The sequence below is a fragment of the Lupinus angustifolius genome, chromosome LG07, assembly GCF_001865875.1.
Source record: "Lupinus angustifolius cultivar Tanjil chromosome LG07, LupAngTanjil_v1.0, whole genome shotgun sequence".
Classification (NCBI taxonomy): domain Eukaryota; kingdom Viridiplantae; phylum Streptophyta; class Magnoliopsida; order Fabales; family Fabaceae; genus Lupinus; species Lupinus angustifolius.
The window spans coordinates 96,763-120,467 of record NC_032015.1 but is presented as its reverse complement, the minus strand read 5'-3'; the positions used below and the strand labels follow the sequence as shown (position 1 = coordinate 120,467).

Here is a 23,705-nt window from a genome sequence, read left to right as displayed (position 1 = left end):
CTTTCATGCCTTTTATGAATATATCTGTCTCACACAATTAAAAATCTTGAGATGATAGATATAGTGAGTTGTTTGATGAAGATGTCATGTGAGATTGATGTAACTTCTTTCCATAAAATTTTGCATGAGTAGTCCTTTGGCTTTTTCTTCTGTAGCAAAAAAAAATGACAACAAATATTGCATAAATCTGAGTTGACAATCAAGCAACATACATAGCAGTAGATTTTGTTTTTTTATGTTGAAAGTTGAGTGGTGTGCAGGTGCTGAGGTGTTTATGTCGAGTCCATGTGCATTTTAATCCTGTCTATCCATTTATAACAACATTGTATAAATACAACCAATACAATATGCCAAGTTGGTAGCATTATCATAATCATGTTGTGCACATTGTATAGTGCCTTTGACCTTGCATCATTCCCTCATAAATTCACCACCTTCCTTTCATTTCGGGACTACTTCATTCCAACATCTACTACAATTCTTGTTTTCACTTCTGGATTTCTTATTTCAATTATTTGATGCATGTTAACTGCACTTTTTTATATACTTATTATTATACTTTACAAACTCGGAAACATAATAGTACTCTTATTAAGAATAGCACTAAGCTCAAGGGCTTGGTCAATATGGATATGGTCTCTGATACAGTAACATTTTTAGATTACAGTTTTCAGAAACACCTAGGGACACATAAAAGTTGGAAGAGGGGAAAGTAAATAAAGGACACAGTAACTGAGACGGAGTGTGAAATATTAATGTCACATTCACAGACTTCAAAAGATTCCAGTAACTGCCCACTTTTGTCATACGTGTGGGCATCTTACCCTACTTTTAGATCTCTGCATCAGTGCATGTCCTTTAATCAGATATGAAAATGCTATCATCATATTCATTCATATAATATTACCACCACTATGATTATATATATATATATATATATGCAGACAGAGAGAGAGAGAGAATGGCATCATCACTCACATGGGTTGGTGCTGGTGGGTAGGACCCATTCACACAACCTGGCAATATATAAATGTGTAGGGCCTACTTGCAGTGTCAGCAACCCCATGTGATGTTTTCTGCCTTGTGGATCTCTTTCCTCCAAAAATATATAACTAACCCCACCACTATATTACAAAATTGAAAAGCAAATATAATAATAATTGCACTAACAAAAGGACAAATCCTCCTTCAAGATATTAAAAAAGCATAGCAGAGAAGAGAGGCAAGATAATAAGACCAATTACTCTAAAAGAACCTCGCTTTCATTTCTTCTTTGCTAAATCTTTCTCTATTCTTTCTTGGAATCTAAGAGGGTGGTTGATAACTGTGTAAAACAACCAAGTAGAAGTACAAAACATAAGTTGCAACACAACATAGATAATGCTAATAATATATCTTCCACTTTGAACTTTAACTCAAGCTAAGATTAACAATTATACATTCCCCTCCTTTACTCTAATAAGCCTTCAAATTACCCTCTATGGAGAAGATGAATCAGCCTTGTAGTTATATAACTTTCTTCATCTGTGCATGCTTATGCTTCAGCTGTACAAACACTAGAAATTATACCTGTAACAACATAGGCCTACCACTCTACTACTAATATTACTGTTCCAACATAATCTACCAAAGGTAAAAGAAAAGAGGAGAGGAAATTACAGTGCCAGAACTTCTTCCTACTACACTTCACTCTTAATTCTTTGTATGTTATTTTTTTTTTACCTGTGGTTCATTCAGCTACTACAGATATTGAGACTAAGAAAATGGTACAGCAATAATGCTAACAAAAGAAAGGGGAAGTCTGTCCCGCATCCTTTACTGAAACTGCCTTTTTAAGTATTGCATTTTGTATGGTAGTAACTAGTATAGTATTGATGATTGATGGCTACAGTCTTGGTGGTGATGATGATTCTCTACAGATTTGTTTGGTCATGCTTTAATTCCTGTAAACATATTGTCTACATTAAAAACCAGACCGACTTCTATGTTTAATAAACTAAACAAAATGCATATTAACTGATCCATCCAAAGCAAAAACAACTTACCTTAACCTCAGGAAATTAAATACCAATCGGTCCGCCAGTACCGGATACCATGCCAATAGTTCCAGGTCCAGAAGAGAACCTAAGTCCAAACCAATATATCATCAAAATTCTTAATCTTTACTTAACCAAAATAAAAAAAGGTCAAGAGATTCTATGGATGGTGAAATTCATGTGTTGGATGGAAAGAAGCTTAAAAATGGTGACCTCATTCTTGGTACCTTGGAATTTGGCAATTAAAGGATTTGAAAGAGGCCATGTCCAGAGCAGATGGTGATGGAAGTAATGTGCTGGTACCAAATTTAGAGTTGGCAGATGCAGCCAAGGCATCTGAATGAATGGCCTCATTAGGTCCATTGGAGAAGGCAGCCATGTAGTCATTACCAGCAGCAGCTTTAGTAGGGGAAGCAAAAGGGCTATCTGGGAGATTATGCTCCAAACTGCATTTATTCATAACACCATTTAAATACATCACACCTTTAACAGTCTCTATCAAATTTAGGAAAATTTCTAAACCTGAATAAATGCACAAGATTTTTGGCATGGTCTAAAAAGAGGAATATTGATGCAGAAAAGGTGTTTTTTTTACCATTCTGGTACCCTCTTGGTTATTCTAAGTGAGAATAAGTTTTATACCATTCATGCAAATCACACTCTTCATGACTTGAGCTTTTGCCATTGCCATCATTATATCCATTCTCCCCATTACCAACCACCTCCTTGCCGATAAAAGTGTTCACTGATACCGTACTACTAGCTGGAGCTGAACTAGAACCATTATCTGAAATCAAGTAGTATAAATAGTAACCAAGTTATTGGAATGCCATGAAAGCACTAAATTTAGTTCAAAAGCAGTTGAAATCAACTGCATATTAAAATGGTAGAGATATATACCCTGTGGGGTCTCTGAGCTGCTGTGAAACGGAGGAAAAACAATGTTTTGATTGAACATACTAGGAGAGTGAGTAGGGGAAGGAATTGGACTTCCGGTTGAAAGTGCACGGTGGTGTTGCTTCTTGAAGTCAAGAAGTTGCAGACCCATTAACCTTCTACTTTGGAGCTCAAGAGCTTGCTGAAAATCAGCTTGCTCTTCCAACTTCCTCCTCCACAGCATGTCTTGAGTATTGTAAAACATTCTGCCTCCTAAAAAAACAAGAGAGAACCACAAGTTAAGGACAGTAAGAGTACTTGCACTCCAATATGGAAAGAGACAATAAAAATGAATCTTATGACTTAGAAGCATTATTAACATACCTAGTTGGAGATCAAATTGGTCTCTAGCATCTAGTCCAGTAGGAGTACCACAAGGTGAAAAGTCTCCCCTATCTAGTTGTTGCTGTTGCTTCCTGCAAATCACAAGAAGTAGAACAATAAGCACGGTTCAAAGCATACGACTGAGACAATTAGCAATGAAAAGTAACAAAAGGAGTAGAAAGAAGGGGTGCCTGTACTTGTCTGGGACTTTGCCCTTCTCCTTGTAAGGCTTAACAAGCACTCTAGCATCACATACAAAATGAGGGTTCCCTTTGGATAGAATGAGCTTCACTGTCTCAGGATAAACAAAGGTAACAAATCCAAACATTCGCTTCTGCTGGTATGGAATCCTCACATCCTGAACAGGACCATAAATGCTTCAACACAACAAAATTAAACATACAAGTTAGTTTTCTGGCCATTATCACCAAACTTTGCATAACCAATTTTAAACTTAAAAGGTATGCAACAACAACAACCTGAAGTAATTTGAAACATCTTCCTCTCTGAAAGTGCTATCAGCTGGAAAAGTCAAGTAGATCTGTCTTGATGCTGGATTAACTATCCCAGTACTGTTCAAAGAAAAATCATTCCTTTCAAGCCTGGATCTTCCAAACTTGTGCAACTCTTCATTCATCATAAGAGCTGCAACTGCCCCTCTGAATTCATCATCACATCAAAATATGATTATATTTAAGCAATTGAACTATGTTAACCGAAGTAACACATAATTCACAAGGGGGAAAGTATTTAGTTTATACCTTGGAGAATCATTTTGTTGGTGCTGTAATAGGAAATTCATGCCCTTTGGTGAGTACGGAAAAGAAGAAGCCATGAGTTGAGAAGCAGCAGCAAGTCTTTGCTGTTGAGCAGTCTTAGATCTGAGAAGCTCATCCATCATCTCAATCTTACTAGGGGAACCAACCATTGCAGCATCAGCATCTCCGAGTGTTCCTCCTCCTCCATGAAGGAACCTACAAGTAGTACCATTTTTGCAGTACCCTCTAGCAAAGTAAAGACAAGGCTTCCAACCAAACCCTGAATTAGGATCCTCAGACCCCAAACAAGCATCATTAACAGAACAACTCCTTCTATGAAGAGACCCTCCCCAACCATATGAAGGGAAAAGATTAGGGTCAGCAGCACCCCCAGTTGGACTTGATGACAAGTCAGAGTGATGAGGGTAAAACAAATCTTGGTTCTTGTGAGGAGAGCCATCATTCAAGAAAGAAAGCTGGTCTTGAAGTTGGGACTCGTCAATTGGATCTGACACTCCTCCATTTGCATGATGATAAAAGGGTAAGGAAGATGATAATAATGAGTTTGGATTATTAGGACTCATGATTAACTCATCAGGGTTGTTAAGGTCAGACATAGTAGTCCAAGAAGGTGAGTTAGAAGATGTTGAGTTTGGAATAGTTAAAGCAGGTGGAAGTTTAATCCCACCGAGCCTAGAAGCAGAAGTTATGGAACTTTGCCTTGAAAGAAATGGAGATGATGCTGATGATGATGATGATGGAGGAGTAGGAGGTGAAGGTGGAGAGTTAGAGCGTAATCCTAAGTCCTTCCTAGCTTTAACAATCACTGAATGAACTAGGGCTTCCGGGCCAAATGCCAGTCTTATCATTTCTTTCTCACCATGGTCTTGAATCAGAAGCATGCCCATGATTTTTGATGCATTTTCAGGGTCCAAGTTTTGGATCCTTGAAAACACAGTCCTAGTGGCTTCATACCCATCCATGGTTTTGAAAAAGATTGAAACTTAGTTCCACAGACAAACTATTCACTCCCTAAAGAATCCAACTTTATATCCTGTCTCTCTCTTTCTCTCTCTATCTTGTTACAAGTAAAGTTTCTTTTCTCAACCACACACAAAAGACTAACTAACAAGTTGAGATGAGTGGTGGTGGCATAGTATGTTTCTTTCTCATATTCCTGGAAAAGCACACAAGATAAAGAGAGAAAAGCAAAGTTAAAGAGAGAGAAAGTGAAGGTACTAAAAGGAGTATTCTCGTGTGGTGATTAATAGGAGAGGGTAATGGAGGAAGGTAAGAGTTACCTTTGAGAAAAGGAAAGAGAAAGAGAAAGGGAAAAACAATTTAGAGAAAAGATAGAGACATAAGATGGTGGTTGGATTTGTCTAAAAAGAAGGAAAATGAGTGAGAAACTTGCACAAACAACAAAATCACAAACTTACAAACATCAACAAATAACCCTTTTTTCCTTACATTTCTCTTCTTTTTTCCTAAATTAATTTCAAATCTATTCTAACTTGTTTGTTTATAAGATGGATGGAGTACAAGAGTGAAACATCAATTGCTACTTTCTCAATTTCTCACTCTCTCCTTTCAAAAACCTCTCTTAGGTTACAACACTAACGTTATTATTTTATGGGACTTTAGCTACTGAGTAAAAAATATATTTACCTTTCTGTCGTATTTAAAAAAACGGAAAAAATATATACACTATCCGTAAATGAGTTTATATATTATCACAATATCTTTATATATGTTGAATTATCAAAAAATAATACAAATGAATTAACAACACATAAATATTGCATCTAGTTAATAAGTTGTTGGTGAAGTAATGGACAATCTACATCTCCAACATTTCTTGTCGATGTCAATGGCTTCCAATCCTTGAAAAATGTGTTGTTGTGAGGGATATATATATCTATATCTATCTGCCACTAACTAATTAATCATCTGCCTTAGCAACACCATCAAGTGCTATTGTTTAAATAAAACAAACAAACAAACACCATTTTCTAACATAAATTATATTCTAAAATTTAAAAAAATGTTTAAAAATAAAGTAAACTGACACGCAATTAAATTATATAATATTAGTGATTTTAAATAAATTTTTATAATAAGACTGCATAGATATTACACTCATTAATTATTATAAACTAATATTTATATTTTTATACTATATATAAAGTTAAAACAATTATGAATCAATGTAGTATAATTTTCATATTCCAAATTTATCATTTTATAATCTCTCTTATTAATAAGTCCTTGAAACTTGCACACTCTTTCTTTCTCTTCCATCAAATCATTACTATATTCCACATGCCCCCAAATATTTTTTCTCATAAAATGTATTACTCAATTTATGTGATTAGTTGAACGGTATATTTGAATTAAAAGCTCAATAATTAAGTATTTTTTACACGGATGCACATCTATTGTCTCACACTTACATGTCCACACAACATATTTACACCACTTATCATATGATCTTTATCCCTTACCTTTTTCTCATTGTTTAATTTTCCTGGATAGTGAAGGACTATTGCGACGAGAGTGAAGGATATTATGGCGCTTAAGGGTTAGTTAATAACTAGTTATTATATTCATTTTTTTGTGTTTTTTGTAGTTTATATACTGATGTATGTAAGATACAAGTTTTAGTTAAATTTATGTACAGATTATGATAATTTTGACTATGCATGCTTAAATATTTGATATGTTTGTCATTTTTCAACTCGGACCCATCTCTATCTTGACCCGTCTTAATTTGGACTCATCCCTCACGCGTCCCATCCTAATTAGGGACGAATTCGAGTTTAAAAATTGCTTAATCCGTCTCAACCTATCTCAAGTTTACCCCTAACTTACTAAGTGTTTTACTAGATATTGTGCCTATCAATTCCTACTTTTTTTTACTATGGTGATTCCATTTTTTCTAATGTTTTATGATTTAGAAAATTGATACTTTATTTTTCAACTATATTAATCTATTTTTTACCACTAGCTTTTCATTTATATTTGACTTACTTTTCAATGTGAATTAAAATGGTGTATAATTTTTGCAAAATATTGAATAACATATTTGATTATTTATATAACCTTAAATATATGGAATGAATGAAGTTATTCAATAGATTTATTATTTGCCATAAATTAAAATATATAGATATGTATTAAAAATTAATTTTTTTAAATTTTATATCCTCTAATAAAATTAATTTTTTAATAAATTATTGGTTAAGTGGTAGACATATAGCAAGCTAGATCTTTGGTATTTCTAAACGATACAAATGGATTCAAGTTATTGGATACATAATTATTGGAAGGGATATTTAGAAATTTCAAAGAAACTAGTCTTGTGGGAACCCATTCAAATATTTGTATTTGTTATGTTATGTAGACTAGTGAGACTCATCCTCATACATTGCTTCCGATGACTCTTCCTTCTATAAAACATTCTTCTTCTTGAACTAAGCTGCTAAATATTAATCGATAATATAATAAATGGGATGAGGGGCGTGTACACCTTCCCACATTGGGTCTTTGCACTCATGCGCAATCATGACATACATATGTCTAAGGCCTAATTTCATTCTCTTTGTTATTTTATGAATGATACTTGTTAGAAGACACAACAATACACTCTAAAAAGTATTAGTTCCGGAATACCTTTATTAGTACAAAATTGTGTGTTGCTTTTCTCTGTATTTGTTTTGTCTCCTTTATCACTACTTCTGTTTCCCTTTTTCTGGGTTGGTATCTTTAAGTGCCTTTCTAACTTTCTAATTGCAGCTACAGGATATTCAATATACTTTATCAAGGGATGAGAGACAATCTTCAATTTGTAATACTGTTTATCTTGGATTCTGTCATAAAATATGTTTATTTTTTTTTTACCTAATTAAGTCGAATTTAAATTGATGCTTTTAGCAATGTTGAGTTGTGCATCAAGTTGAGGATAAGCTTTGCTCTTTTATTAAGAGAGAAAGATTGTTGGTGTTTTATGTTGTTTAATTATGGAGAGAAATATCTACATAAGAAATAGTGATAATATAAAAAAAATTATGGAGAGGAATGCATGCATTAATTATTTGCATGGTTTTATTTAATACTAATAAACATGAGGGGATTGGTCATTTTCATAGCATTTAGGTGGGAGTGGATTTGCATGTAAGACTATATATAGATGATTATTCCACCTGGCATAATTATTTGCATGTTTACTTGGATACCCTTTTCATAGAGAATGAAATTGAAGGTAGCATAAGTATATATAACTGAAGGTAGCATAAGCTTAGAGATGGATAATAATGAATCAATTATCTTTCTTCAATCATTATGATGGCCTCCCATTAATCCTAGATAACCAATTGCCAATTTACCAACAAGAGAGAGTGTGTGCTAATGTCTCCACCAACCAAAGAAAACATATTTTAAGTGTTAAATAAATAATTACAATTTAAACCATAACCGCTTATCTTCATAATCGATGCAAATGGACCCCTCCACTCCACTCCCTATTTCATACTCATATATATAGGATTTAATATGTATATTGTAAGTGTATTTTACATTGTTAGTAAATCATCCACCATTGATTTGTTAACCATTATTGATTCTCAAACAAAAGTAATACAAATCAATAGTGGATGATATACTGATAGTATAAAAAAAATTACACTGTCAGTACACAAATTTTAAACTCATATATATATAATTATATATACTTCTGTTGGGGTGGGGTCTCACTAATTGTTGGCGTATTAAATTGATGCCATCATACCCAAATATTCCTCCGCTTTCTCTTCCTTCCAATAATGACAAAACTTTATTTAAGATCATTAATGTCTAATTCCTTTTATTTCTTGCACTCTCTTTGATTTAAGGGTTCTGTAGGATCTCTTTAGCTTAACCACAAATATATATAAAGAGAAGATATCTGCAATTAATTTAACCACATTCTTTACCTTTTAAATTTGCAGGTAATGAATCAGACAGACTCAGATAGCTTGAAGTTTCCTAAACCTTTAATACACGTGGATTTAAATCATTCGTACTAGATATAAAGCACATAATTTTTTTAAAGCGATGCATGAATAAATAATAAATAGATAAATTATGCTAAACAATTTTATAATATCAAATAAACAAATTATAACAAATAAAAAGTAAACGAGTCCAATATCTATCAAATGGAATATAAAATGTAGGATGGTTTTGTAAAAATGCAACTTGGAGATAATTAATAGTGGTGTTTAAGAAAAGGTATCCAATTGCTTATTGGACATCATAACTTCTCAACATTAAAATGTAGATGAGTGGCCAGTAATCCACAATAAAATAAGAAAAGAGATATGATCTATCAAATCTTCTTTCATATGTTGTCATGAATCAATAATAAAAAATAAAAAATAACAATAATAATAAATATTTAAATTTTTTAGTTAACATAACATTTTTCTGTTGGCCCATAATAACTTATGGGAAAAGATCTGAAATAACAAACTTTGTTTTTTAGGATAACAATTGCACTTGTTGAAGAGTGTAAAGTTGTAAGCTCTTTTGTATGGAATGATGAAAACCTAAGTGCAGATATTGCATTTGAGTAATTATATGAAAATAAATGGAATTTTGGTTTAGTTTATGTGATGATTTATTTTTGTTTCTTATTTAGGGTATAAAAGCTATTCTTTTAATAAAAATCATAACCTAATAAAAACTCTCATTTTTTTATGCACATGGTGTAATACTCCAACCTTAATATATTGAGCCTATAAATTTATTGAGTGTATTGACCTTTAAACTTAAATATCATTTGCAAGTAATCAAATATATCCAGTAAACTCAAAGGTTTATAATCAAATAATATTTATAGTCAAATATTTCATTACATCACTACCACTAAATTATAATAGTTTAATATTATGTGTTAGGTGTTAGTCATATCATCCTAAGGGAGTAAGGGACTAAAACAATGTGAAAAAGAAGACCCTCCTATCATGAAAAAATAACATGATTAAATTTATTTATATTAATATAAATTTTCTCACAATTGAGATGTATTATAATTTGAGTAATGACAGATTTTAAAAGCAAGTCATGAGTGATGAAGCAACATAAACAAGGAGAACGAGGGATCAACATCTTCTATCTCAAAACTTGTATCACTTAATATATTTCTTATTTCTCATTGATCATAACAATAAAATATGAATTAAATATATCTAAACTTTATATTTTTTGACTAATAAAAAATAAAGAGTATATGTGATTAGAAATGAGCATAGGATGAGGAATGTAGGGGGGAGACAGGTGTGTGGGCCCTATATGATTGGGTGCTGATCGTTTTCAAATGAAAACATGCTTTCTCCTTTGCCCATATATCCATTTCAGACACATCTACATAAAAAGCATTATAACTAAATGTCTTATTGATCAGTCTCCTGGAATATTAAAAAGACTTCATACATTCTTTAAAAAACATTGTGAATCAACTTATTTTCTAAAAGAACATATATTCAAAATGGTATTTGATGGAGAGTAAAATGTCCTCAAAAGTGTTCATATACAATGTTAAAATGACTATTTGATCAACATTTGAAATCTTTGGTATAAAAGAACAGAATTAGTCTCCACTCTATTAAAACACACCTGTGAAAACCTATTAAAATGGGTTGTGTTGGAATATAAGAGAAGCTAATAGATAATTCAATATTCAATCACCTGAAAATTAAATCTTAGAAGACAACCAAGCAATTCAATACCAATAACAATAGCAGATATAAGAAGGCAAATATCAACGGGTAACAAAATCACCACCACATTAAAAAGAAGAAGGCAAATAGATCAAAATAAAGAGCTCAATGTGAGGAACAATATTATTATTCATGTTGCTTTAATGACAAATATGCCTTCTTGATTTGGTAGTAGTATTCAGGCTGGATAAAATAGAAGATTTATCAATGAAGACTAATTTTCCTATTGTATACACACACAGGATAGTTTATTTTGGATTATAATAAGGAGTTTCATTACAATATACATGATTAAGGTACCACATAAATTACCTGCAAAGGTCATCATCCAAAAGCATAAGTATAAAATATTTATTCCAACACTGTTTGAACTGCAATACTTGAATAAAATTGACAAATTTTATGAACAGATCAGCTTACAAATTGACTAAGGCACACAAGGCGTGCAGGTTTGTTGATATACAAATTGCTTGGTCAGATCACCCAGAACCAGGCTATGATAGACCCAGCAGCCAGACCAAAAACTAAGAACAATACACTTACAATTCCTGCAGTCTCAGCATGCTGCAATTTGACAATTTTAGGAGCTATAATCATCAATGCACTAGTTAGGTAGCCATTAGTAATCCCTAAGAGACAAGTGAGTATTGTGACAGGAATCTCTGTCGGGAAGAATTTGGGACCATGTAAGCAACCCAGGAAGAGAGGGAAAAACAACAATCTTGCTATGCAACTAGCTATTGCGATTTTTGCATTCTCCAGGAGGTATACTGCAGTGAGACACTTGCCAACAAGATCACCCACATTATAGCCAGCAATGAGGAGAATTGGGTACCAATCCTTAAGAAGTTGAGAGTGCACATCCTCCGTTATGTAACCGGGAAATATTGCCAGTGTGACAACATATATGAGCACAATGCCAAACCCGCACCACTTGATTCTTCCCACAGTATCCCATACACTTGACCTCCATACAGATCCAGTGAAGGGTCCAATGTCTTCTTCACCCTCAGTGACCGCTTGAATCTTGAGTTCATTATAGTACTTGATAACAGGAAGTCTGTGCACTATGTTGTATAAAACCATTGATATGAACACAATTACAATTGATACAGAAAAGTAGAGATTTGCACTCTTTCTCAGGCCAGAGGCATCCTGTGAGTAAACAACTTTTGTGAATATCCTCAGGACAGAAACAAGAACCCCTGCAGTAAATATTAAAATGAACTCAGCCCAATAAGAATAGTAGCACAACAACCTTATCATTGTCCTATATTGGACTTTGTTATCCTAAGATGAATTCCCCCAATGATTGGATAAACACATCCCTACCTCATGAGTTAATAGGGATATTTATGAATTGTTAGATATATGACATAAAGGTTAGATCTGTGAATATAATTAGGAATGAAGTTTGAAGGTTTATTGTGATGATACCGGAAGCAGCAGTGCCAGCGATAACAGCTTGCATATACCTCTCCGGCAATTGACCAGCAGAGCCAACAATTGAACCTTGTACCAACGCATCCGCCACACCAGCAAGAGCAACCGATGCCGCGGTGACATAAAAGCCGTTGTAGAAACCAACTTGACCCTTAACGTAAAAGGCATCAAGAAGAGGAACAATGAGCAAGGAGAGGACAAAGAGTGCCAAACCAAGATTGATCCGAATGAAGGCATCAGATTTGTGACTGTAAAGGATGATGAGAGAGATACCAATGAGGGAAACAACCATGTAAACAACAGCGAATATACGGTCAACGGAGACATCTGGGTAGAGATAAGAGAAGTAATCAACGGCTGTGATGAAAGCGTTCCAAGGAAGAAGGTACCCGAATCCGATCATGAAATAGATGATGTAAGCAAATTGGTATTTGTCTTCAGGGATTGGGTGGAGGAGAGAGGATTCAGGGTCATCGTTTTCTGTCATTTTCTTCTTCTTCTTCTTCTTCTTCTTCTTCTTCTTCTTTCAATAATCCTCAAACCCAACCTATTACCTTTTATATGGAATAAATATTATATCCATAAAAAAATTACAAAATCACTTTTTTATGGAGATTCTTCTTTTCAAGGAAGATGGCTAAACAAGCTTCACACTCTTGTATTTCTACTTATATATTTCATCTCCTATTTATATTTATTCATCATCACTCTCCTATATTAAAATTGAAGTAGATACGTTCACACACGTGTTCGAAAATGGTAAGAGAACAATGTAGATAACTATGTGCGGGTTTCTGCTTCTTCTTCCTCTTCCTCTTCTCTATGTTTATTCCACTTTTTCTTTCTTTCTTTCTTCTCAACACCAACATTACTTTTCATCACTCTTTTTCTTGTATCAAATTCCCACTCCTTTCTCTAGTATCACCACAAAGAAAATTTAGTTCAATTTGCATGCAGAACACAGTTTCATCGGTATGGAAATTCTCTCATATGCTTCTGCACCATGCTTTCAACTAGTAGACTCAGAGCGGAAGAGCTTCAATTCACATCAATCAAGGTTTCCCACTATTGGCAACCATGGACTTTATTGCACCAACACCATTTCTAGATGTAGGACTGTCAAATTTTATGATATGGATCAGTCTTCAAATTTTCTACACCATCATAGGTCACTAAATGCTCTTTAAGGCTCTAAAGGAATTAGTTTCAAGGTATATAGTACAAGTTCTGATGACTATATGATTGGTAGTGAAGAGGGTATAACAGATATTTCAGAAATAGACGGAGCAAATGGTGAATCTGGTGCTTCAATAAGTAGTTGCTTTTGGGAATGGAAGCCTAAACTTAATGTACATTATGAGAAGGCTGGGTGTGAAAACGTGGATTCACCACATGTTCTCTTTCTTCCTGGTTTTGGTGTTGGGTCTTTCCATTTTGAGAAGCAATTGAAGGAGTTAGGCCGCGACACTAGAGTATGGGCACTGGATTTTCTAGGACAGGGAATGTCCCTGCCTTTTGAAGATCCCACTCCTCACTATAAGGATGGGGATATATCAAATGGAAATGTTTCTTCATGGGGTTTTGGAGATGAAGCAGAACCATGGGCAACCAAGCTTGTATATTCTATTGATTTATGGCAAGATCAAGTTCGATACTTCGTAGAAGACGTAAGTGATATGTGCTGTTTGGTAGCAGCCAGCTAATCTAGTTTTTTCATGTCAGTTTAAACCTTATACTGAAAAATGTACCAGGAAAATATATTCTCTGATCACTTTATAGTTACAAATGTAAGATTTATATTAGGATAAGTATTATTATATGCAGATTATTATTTCCATGTTGTTGTGCCTTAGTATGCATTTGTGTAGTTTTTTTCCCGTCAGTTGTTTTTGTATATTCTGCTGAGAAGTTAGTTACCTTGATTATAGAAATTGACTCTGGGAAATGATTGTGACTGAAGTAATGACACAAATTGTTGTTGTGCAGGTCATCGGTGAGGCAGTCTATGTTGTGGGGAATTCTCTAGGAGGATATGTTGCATTGTATTTTGCAGCATGTAACCCTCATTTAGTGAAAGGTGTCACATTGCTTAATGCAACACCTTTTTGGGGATTTCTTCCTAATCCTGTAAAGAGTCCAGGACTAGCAAAAGTATTTCCATGGGCAGGAACATTTTCCTTACCTGCTGTTGTAAGGAGACTAACAGAGTTTGTGTAAGCATCTCTTTCATTTTATTCATTGCTTTATTTATCACTTTCTGGGAAGTATGTTTTAAATATTTTAGTTATGATAAAAAAAAAAGCGCTGCTGAATGACCAAGTGATCTATACGGAAGAGGAAACTTTTGATATTTTTTAACAAGAGGAAGTGTGCTGTCTGACAATTGTGGCAGATTTCTTGTTAATGCATTAAGTGAACATTAGAGTGTATAATGTTTTTTGTGTGTAGGTGGAAGAAAATTAGTGATCCTAGAAGCATTGGTGAGATACTTAATCAGGTTTATGCAAATGGTACAACAAATGTAGATAATGTGTTTTCAGGCATAATTGAAACGGCGAGTCATCCTGAAGCTCCATATTATGAAATCAGCCCAGCTGGTCACTGTCCTCATGATGAAGTCCCTGAGGTTAAATCTCAATGATGAATGTAGACACATGATCCTTGTTGTTAATCATAATTCATACACATGATGAATGTAGTAGACACATGAAAATGATGAATGTAGTAGACACATATGAAAATGATTAATGCAAATAATGTGATTGGTGGGAGGTAATAAACTTGTTACTACGCGGGTGGATCAGAAGCCTAGAGTGTGAGGGTTCAATCTCATTACCACTCACTCATTTATGAGAGAAGGTTCAAAAAAAGCAGTGACTGTAACACTTATAGGATCCAGATTCTCACTATGGGACAGTATCAGATTCTCATGCTTCATGGATGCTACACTTAAATCTCAATGATATCTATATATATCAAGTTACCACCCATCACATACACTACTATTTGCCTCTCCTTCAAAAACATGTAATAATCTCTACAAACACATAAGATTAACTAGTAAGGTCGGATTAAAGCTTTGCTTTTTATGATCATCTCCTTTGACTTTAGAGCATCATGTTCTTTCAATGTTAAAAATTGTGAACCATCTATATATTATTAAGAAAAATAGTGATAAAGATTACAATGATTTATTGACAACTTTAATCTTGAGAAATTTCAAAATTTACAAATATTATCTTGATACTAACACGTGGACATGAATACAATGTTATTTAGGAAGAGGTTGGTGAAGAAATGAAACAAAAATGAGAACGTTGTGTAAGACATTTCGTTCCGTGAAATCCCCAAATCCAAACCCTAGTTCATCCAAATCAGAGTCAACGTCATGGTCTGTGTATCTCATCCTCTCCACTAACCCTCCTATCAAAACCTACGTTGGCGTCACCACCAATTTTACGCGCCGGTATTTTTAATTTTTCAATCTCCTCACCTATATTTCCATATTCACATTCTAATCTGATTCTGACCCATTCCCTTTTCTTTTTCATTTTTCTCTTTTGCATTTCTTTAATTAAATTAATATTATTCACTTATTTGTGTTGGGCTTAGATTCCATAAAAAAAAGATTTGTTCCTGCCTGATATTCAAATTCCATCAAACTATGTAAGAATTTTCAATATTACAATGCGTCTCTGTTATGATTATAAAATTTCCTAGGATTTCTATGGATATTTTTACCATTAACGCTCTGCCATTTTACCAGTCAAATTTTGTTCTTTTGATATTACGTAGTTGTGATATGGCTTTTAATTGCAGTGCTGATGTCTGTAAGACTGTAATTCTGTTGGAGATAAATAAGTATATCTTGATTTGTACTTATTGAATGATGTTAACTGGTGTAGTTTGAAGCAGCATAATGGTGAGCTTAAAGGCGGCGCAAAAGCATCCCGTGCTGGAAGGCCATGGATTTGTGCCTGCATCATTTGTGGTTTTGCAGACCGAAGTGAAGGTACATATACCTAATTCTTAACTGTTTTATTTATATCAACATACCATATGAATATTTCAACATTGATATAAGTTCAACTTGTATAGACAAAGAAAAACCTTGATTTACTTGGGTGCTGTAGTTGACAAATCAATGGGTAATACTTGATGTAGCTGTAATTTATATCATATATGACTTTATCCCTTAGCTGTATTGTTGACAAGATATTAGGACCCGAATACTGTTTAGGCACTGTGAACATATAATTTAGATGGGTTGTGACAAATAACATGATCAATATATGTTTGATTTATATCCTCATATTAAGTATAATACTAGGTGATTTGTGGTCCATAGAAATAGATCCTTTTAGCATTATAACCATCTGTGCCATGGGATTTACTATTTGATAGCCCTTTTAATTAACTAAAGTTCTCTTAATTTAGGAAGTTTTTGTATGTAATTGAGTCATGTACTTGTTTGCATATTAGGTCTTAAAAAACTTAAAGCAATGGCAAAGTGATTGTTAAGGATTTGCAGCATGACTTGCTAGTTTCTATTAGCTTTGTTTATGATGTATTTTGTTTTGCTTTGTTTCACTACTGTAGCTTGCATGTTTGAATCAAAATGGAAAAGTTTATCAAGGAGAGCTCCTGGCAAAAAAAATGAAAATGAGAATCCCTCCACCAAGCATAGTGAAGAGCCATCAGTTCCACTTCTGCAACGCAGGCATGCGGCTTTAAATAGAGTGAAAGCATCACTTGACTGCACTCACTTAGAAATCAACTGGCATTTAGATCCCTTGTGAATTGTGAATTGTGAATTGTGAATTGTGATTCAACTGCCACAATGTATATGTTTTTCATCAAATATTTATAATGAATTCAAATGGGAAGACACAGGCCATATATTTAACAGTAAGTCTAACACAGATATTGATTCATTCTTGTTTGTATGTATAGCAGTGAATGTCAATTGTTTGTTTGTAAGATCCATTTGAAGCTTCTTCCTTTTCCATATCATCTTTAAATGTTTGTTTGCTTATTGGTTTATTTATAGGGAAATAAAAGAGCTTAAGCCCTCTTATAAATGTATTCGGTCGTTTTCAATTTGGAGATGCAGGGATTATGTCAATTTGCCTCTATCAACATTTTTCTTTTAAAAAAGTAGATGGATAACCCCGTTGGCGTTGGAGTGTGTAAGATTTAGAGAGAGGTTAAGGGGTGACTTTCGAGTATGGTTGGGTGCAGTACCCACCTTTAGGTGATTGGGCTGATAAAGTGCAATGCCCACTAACCCCATTTCGCTTCTTTTGGTTCATTCACAATTTAGCATACAGGTATTATTACTACTACTACTAGTATTAGGTACATTTGCTTTCCTTTTTCTTTATTTTATGAATCCTATTCTTATTAACCAACCACCTTCAAAAAATGTTCAAATTTAGAAAGCATGATGGATTTGCAGTTATCAAATTAAAATAAATTATACATCAATGATGTTTAATCTGTTTTAAAAACTTAAGTTGAGTGCTTCCTAAAAATATCCCAAGAGGCAATTAAAAAGGTAGTATATAAGTACAAACTAGAGAAAACTTGCCAATAATTAAATGCCAAAATTTAGCTCATTTGGGAAATACAAAGCTGAGTCATCTTTATTATTGGGGTAATTAATTAATCATTTCGTAACTAATTTTTTCAACAATGTTACTCCCTACAATCAAATAGTTGACATTTTAATAATTATAAAGATCTAATAAGACCTTACACCATTAGAGTAATGTCTTATATGTTAGTTAACATATATTCAATTAAGTTTAACTGAAATTGCTATTACATGACAAGACTCAAAATTTTAAAGAATAAAGATTTAAAATAATATTTATAAAGGTGTATAAAATGTTTGAATACTTAATAACTAAAAAACTAAGTCTATTTACATATTTAATTTTGTAATAAAATTTCAATATTTTATTTTTAGCTTCAACCCTTTGAATTGATATTAAAATAATGTTGTAATAAAATGCTATGATAAATAGGCATTAAATGAAACTGTAGCAGCCACTTATAAATTATAATTCATTCATGAAAAATACTTTGACCTAACAACAAAACATAGTCATAGTACTGCATTAGTCTATTCAAACCCAAAAATATTCTTAATTATCATTTGATGTATCCATTCCATAAATAAATTATGAAACGGTTTCCCAATTTAGAATCCCAAAACATAAATACCCCAAAACATTTGCTCTGCTTTTTTGTTCTATTCTGTCATATTTTTATTATTATTATTTATTATCTTAAATTCTTCATCTTATTGTGATCCATTCATTCATTCATTCAAAGAAGAAGAAAGCTACAATCTTTGATTTATGGGGTATCTCTACCTCTCTTGCAAAGCTGAATCCACAGTCTCAACCTCCAATTCTCTCTCTCAATCTTCATCTCAATCTTCATCTTCATCTTCTTCAAAACTCAACAAAGATAAATCCATCAAGATCCAACACTTTCACTACAGTGACCTTGAAGCTGCCACTAATGGCTTCTCAGAACGAAAGCTCCTTGGCAAAGGAAGCCATGGCTATGTCTACAAAGCCATGCTTAGTGGTAAACCAGTTGCAGTTAAAAGACCCTCTAGACCTCATTCTCTTCTTCCACCAAGATCACACACCATCTCTTCTTCTTCTTCATCTTCTTCTCATTCAAATGAGATCACCATGATCACTAATGAACTTGATAACGAGATCGAAATCTTGTCCAAAATTCATAGCCCAGGATTGGTAAACTTAGTTGGTTTCACAAATGATTCAAAAGATAGGCTTTTGGTGGTTGAGTTCATGAGCAATGGAACACTTTATGATGTTCTTCATTCATCATCTAATAAGACAACACCAAATTGGGGTAGGAGAATTCGTTTTTCTTTGCAAATTGCAAAAGCAATTGACACCCTTCATTCTTCAACACCACCAGTGATTCACAGAGATATCAAGTCAGCAAATGTTCTCATTGATCAAAACTACAATGCAAGGTTAGGTGATTTTGGTTTAGCTTTAAGGGGCCATGTTCATGATTATAGACTAAGGTCTACGCCACCTGCTGGTACCATGGGGTACCTTGATCCATGTTATGTTACTCCTGATAATTTAAGCACTAAGAATGATGTCTTTAGTTTTGGTATTTTGTTGTTAGAGATTATAAGTGGAAGAAAGGCTATTGATGTCACTTATTCACCACATTCTATTGTGGATTGGGCTATTCCTCTTATCAAAAGAGGGAAGCTTTTGTGTGTTTATGATCCTAGGATTCCACCACCTAAGGATCCTATTGTGAGAAAACAATTAGCAGTTATTGCAGCAAAGTGTGTGAGGTCTTGTAGGGAGAGAAGGCCTTCTATGAATGAGATTGTTAATTGGCTTTCTGGTTTGTGTAAATTGGTGCCTCTTCATTCATGGAATGCTTTTAATATTAATAATCCTTGTATGATGGTTGAAACTGTGGGAAGGCCAGTTGAAGCAAGAAATGCAGCTGCACAAGCACAATTGAGTTCAAGATTGCAAGGTGTGGCAGAAGAAGGAAATATTTTGGATGCAAAATTGTCTAAGTCTGCAATGAAATATTCACAGAGAGTGTATTCTGATTTAGGATTCAGCAGTAATTTGGTGGATCTTATGGCTGCAACTGAGGAGAATGAATTTGTAAGAGATGTTGATGGAGGGGAAAATAGTTCTAAATCAGGTGAACAAGTTTGTTCTATCACAAGGTTTGGCAGTGGAAGATATTTCAGAAAGAGTGGAAATATAAATCTTTATCGCCCTTGTGGTAGTGATAAGGATGCATTTGGCATGAGTAAAGGGCAAATTATTGGTGAATCTGAGACTTCAGAGCAAGAAGTTGTATTCTGTGGAAGCTAAGGTACTAATCTAAATTGCAAAAAACTTATGGTTTTGGAGTGAGTGATGCTTAGGCTAGTAAGGTTTCCTTGATTGCAAATTATGTAGATTTATTGTTAGTTCATTATTTGTGGATTTCATAAATGATGTGTTAATTTGGTATTATATTATGTATGTATTTGGATTGAAGGGCACATTACTGATGTCCCCCTTAATAAACTTTGCCAAGAGTATTGTTTGCCCTTTTCTTCTCAATTATTTAAGATTGTAAAAAATCTACTATTGCTTTTAATTCATAACTCAAGTAAATTTTGTACAATTTTTGTAATTCCATTAGTAGCATTTTGTTTCTTTATCTGGTTATTAGCCTTCTTCAAATTGTATTTTGTTTAATTGTTATTGTCTAGACTTGATGTCCCAATTGGCATAAAAGTAGCATTATATGTCAATCAACCAGATATGATATTTGTGGCTCTCAAGTTTGGTTTCAGCAAAATCTTGTGTTCATTGATCATAGTGGTGTGCATTGTCCCCCACTATCACTAACCCCTGCTACCAAAGTTTTCATTCCTCATGTTCTGGTCACTACTCACAACTTAGAACAACAAAAATGAAAATGGTATATGACTCACATTCATATATTTATTATGTCATAAAATTATATTATATTGAAAAATAAGGCCACTTTAATTATTATTCAACAAAAAAGTGTAATGTGTGCATGAACAAGTAGGAGAAAATGGTAATATTTTATAGGGAAGTAAGTATTTAATTATAAATAGAACAATAGTCATTTAGATGGTAAAATTATATACAATCCAACCAAATCTAACAAAAATAATTTTATCCAAATTCATTCATTAAAGTTAATAAATCTAAATAGATATAATCAATTATATACTTTTAATAATGGATGAATGTAATTCATTTAGTATATCATGTTGATATCTATCAAATACATATTTTAGATGAATATTTAATCGATAAAAAAACTTATATATTTACTTTTATTGTAGTACTTTTTTAGGATTGTCCATAGTTATGATAGAATTTATTGTAAAATAAATCTTTTTTGTAAAACTAATTGTATCGTATGGGTAAAAAACTAATATATATATCGCTTCTCTCAATAAATATTGTTCTCGTGAATTAAATCATTAATTTTTTGATCAATCGAAAAATCTCATAGAACCTACATTATTTGACGAAAACATATAATCTTTTTTCATTATTTTAACCTGTGTTATTAGACAATAAAATCCGAAGTTATTAGATACAAGTTATGTAACAAAAGATGTTATGAAAAGAATTTATTGAGATAATCTGTTTGTAGTGGGGTGATGCATTTTGTTACAAATGAACTTAGGAGGCAGCAGTTCTCAGAAGGAATGGCATTCAATTTAAGAATACAATGCAGCAATGCTTCCATTTGATTCCAGAATATAAAATAATTGCGGTTATTTAAACTAAACAAAATGTGATTATTTTAATAAAAAAGCCTAAGCACACCGTTTAACATAATAATGTTAAGATTTTATATCACTGGAGCATTCTTAGATATCACATATGAATATTGAGAGTCAAATGACATGAGAGTTGATATATAAATTAAGTGATATTCCTTATTATTTGATTTCATTAGTCTATAGCTAGCTGGCTTATAGTTTTGTTAACATGTTTGTGACATATAATAAGACCAATCAACACTGCATCAGTTGGTAGCAGATGTTTGATTCTCATATTTCACAATCATCATATATAGAATATGAAACCCTCCATTTTATTTTTCTTACTTTTCTCATCCATTTCTTATATTCATCATTGCAATCTTCAGCCCAGCTTTTCATCATGAATCTTAATAGTCACTCCATATCCATCCATTACTTCAAATGTTGTTAAGAGGGTCTATACAATTAAAAAAACATGCATATCCATCATGAATCTTAATATTAACAAAATTTCAATACTTAATTTACAACTTGTCATCATGATAATTAGTTAGGAACGATTTCTAAGCTGTACTTTATACCAAAAATCTTAAGAAACCTACTAGCTAGCTTAGCTCATAATTTAGGCCAAACTCTTATACCAAAAATAAAAGTTGAGAATTTCCCTTATATGAGTGCTCTGAGGTTTACTTCAAAACCTTCCTGAGTCACTCAGAATAAAATGGTGAATTGTATATTTCCTATGTAGCTAATTAATTGAAGTGCATGTTACCTCTAAGAAAATGACTACACAGGGACCAAGTTATCCTAAAATATGTTAAGACAAATAGGAAGATGGTGTCCAATGAGTTGTTACATAATCCAAGAAACTTGAACAAAGTTTGTCTCTTTGTCTTTTACTTATTAACCCTTTGTAGCGGGTAACAAAATCTATATTCCTTTCCTCTCATCAAGGCTTTACTTTCTTGTTGTATGTTAATGTTATATCTCTTTGTCTTCATATTGATGGAAAATAAATAAGCATCATCAACTCTCAACTTATTGTATTCATATGTAACAATTTAATTAGTCATTAAAAGATATAACAAAACCCTTAATAAATAAAATTATCTTAAGTTTCTGTTTAGTACATAATTTATATAGACATTAGACACGTGTATATACAAGCTTCACTTTTTGTGTAACCATGTTTTATCATCTATTTTGGTCTTGTTGAAAACTACAGTATCTTAAGGGAAAAGGGGTTTTGTTATATTGATTGGTTCGGGAAAGTGCAACAAAAATGTCAAAAAGGCAACAATTACATGAAGACTCACTTCTTTTGTGTCTGTACCTTAATGCCATGCATCTTTAAGTCAATTGAATAGAATCTTTATAAGATCTTCCAATGAAATTCCTTGCGCTAATATCTGATTAAGTGGACACAATCTCAACCAAGAAAAAGTATAAATGGGCCCAAATGAACCTGAGTTAGAGATTGTCATGCATGAATATGTAGTTCAATAAATTCTTAGATAAAAGTTTATCATGAATTCTATCAAATTTACTGATAAAGATAGATAAGTCTGTTCAGTATCATTTCAATGATTTCCTTGTTTGTTTGTATATTAAAAACTTTGTTTTTATGGGAAGTAAAACACATTTTGGATAATCTTTCACCTTAAAAAGAATAAGTATATGACTATCAGCAAATGTAAATTCTTGATGTAAATATTTCTAAGGAATCAAGTTTACTATTTTCAGTATCCTCTATTCTAAAGTATTACACTCACTTTTCTCAAGGGTATTGCAAAGGGTGCACATATATTGTCTTACACTTAATATTACTCTAGTGCCATGATCTTGTGATTGGTTGAAAAATATATTTAAGTTAAAATTTAATTTTTAAGTAATTTTTCACTGATTATGGGATAAACAGATGTGCTGCCGTTTGCAAATTGATCACCAAAGGAGAGGAACAACTTTTTAACCTATCACAATTTGATAACCTCCCCAGCTGTCCTCATAAGATAGGATAATAATCATAACTACTACCCAGTTTTGCTATCATTTCTGGCTTCTAGATCAATTTCGCCACAAATGTATACCTCCAATTATATTAAACACCTAATATACATTT

At 32.9% G+C, this 23,705-nt stretch overlaps 4 protein-coding genes and 1 pseudogene across 8 annotated transcripts; 3 read left to right on the top strand and 2 right to left on the bottom strand.

Moving 5' to 3' along the window:
• Window positions 1,253-5,467, bottom strand: LOC109353133 (zinc finger CCCH domain-containing protein 53-like). 4 transcript variants are annotated; one of them, XM_019595308.1, is made up of 10 exons: window positions 5,356-5,467; window positions 4,058-5,231; window positions 3,776-3,955; window positions 3,488-3,673; window positions 3,297-3,388; window positions 2,937-3,185; window positions 2,679-2,823; window positions 2,264-2,482; window positions 2,046-2,124; window positions 1,253-1,943 (listed from the first exon to the last, which is right to left on the bottom strand). In XM_019595308.1, the coding sequence occupies exons 2-9, from the start codon at window positions 5,035-5,037 to the stop codon at window positions 2,061-2,063; spliced, it is 2,115 nt and encodes a 704-aa protein (XP_019450853.1). In that variant the 5' UTR covers window positions 5,038-5,231; window positions 5,356-5,467; the 3' UTR covers window positions 1,253-1,943; window positions 2,046-2,060. The 4 variants fall into 4 exon arrangements, with proteins under 4 accessions (XP_019450853.1, XP_019450855.1, XP_019450852.1 ...); XM_019595310.1 differs by having other exon boundaries at window positions 2,997-3,185; window positions 4,058-5,467; XM_019595307.1 differs by having other exon boundaries at window positions 4,058-5,465.
• Window positions 11,236-12,790, bottom strand: LOC109353128 (equilibrative nucleotide transporter 1-like). The gene is made up of 2 exons (XM_019595302.1): window positions 12,250-12,790; window positions 11,236-12,017 (listed from the first exon to the last, which is right to left on the bottom strand). Exons 1-2 carry the CDS (start codon window positions 12,740-12,742, stop codon window positions 11,287-11,289), a joined length of 1,224 nt encoding a protein of 407 aa, XP_019450847.1. The 5' UTR covers window positions 12,743-12,790; the 3' UTR covers window positions 11,236-11,286.
• Window positions 13,110-15,259, top strand: LOC109353127 (annotated as a pseudogene).
• On the top strand, window positions 15,530-17,054 carry LOC109353130 (structure-specific endonuclease subunit SLX1 homolog). The gene is made up of 3 exons (XM_019595305.1): window positions 15,530-15,721; window positions 16,161-16,267; window positions 16,855-17,054. Exons 1-3 carry the CDS (start codon window positions 15,564-15,566, stop codon window positions 17,052-17,054), a joined length of 465 nt encoding a protein of 154 aa, XP_019450850.1. The 5' UTR covers window positions 15,530-15,563.
• On the top strand, window positions 18,472-20,377 carry LOC109353124 (serine/threonine-protein kinase-like protein At3g51990). Of its 2 annotated transcripts, XM_019595300.1 has the most exons (3): window positions 18,473-18,685; window positions 18,746-18,928; window positions 18,968-20,377. In XM_019595300.1, exons 1-3 carry the CDS (start codon window positions 18,621-18,623, stop codon window positions 20,157-20,159), a joined length of 1,440 nt encoding a protein of 479 aa, XP_019450845.1. In that variant the 5' UTR covers window positions 18,473-18,620; the 3' UTR covers window positions 20,160-20,377. The 2 variants fall into 2 exon arrangements, with proteins under 2 accessions (XP_019450844.1, XP_019450845.1); XM_019595299.1 differs by having other exon boundaries at window positions 18,472-18,685; window positions 18,746-20,377.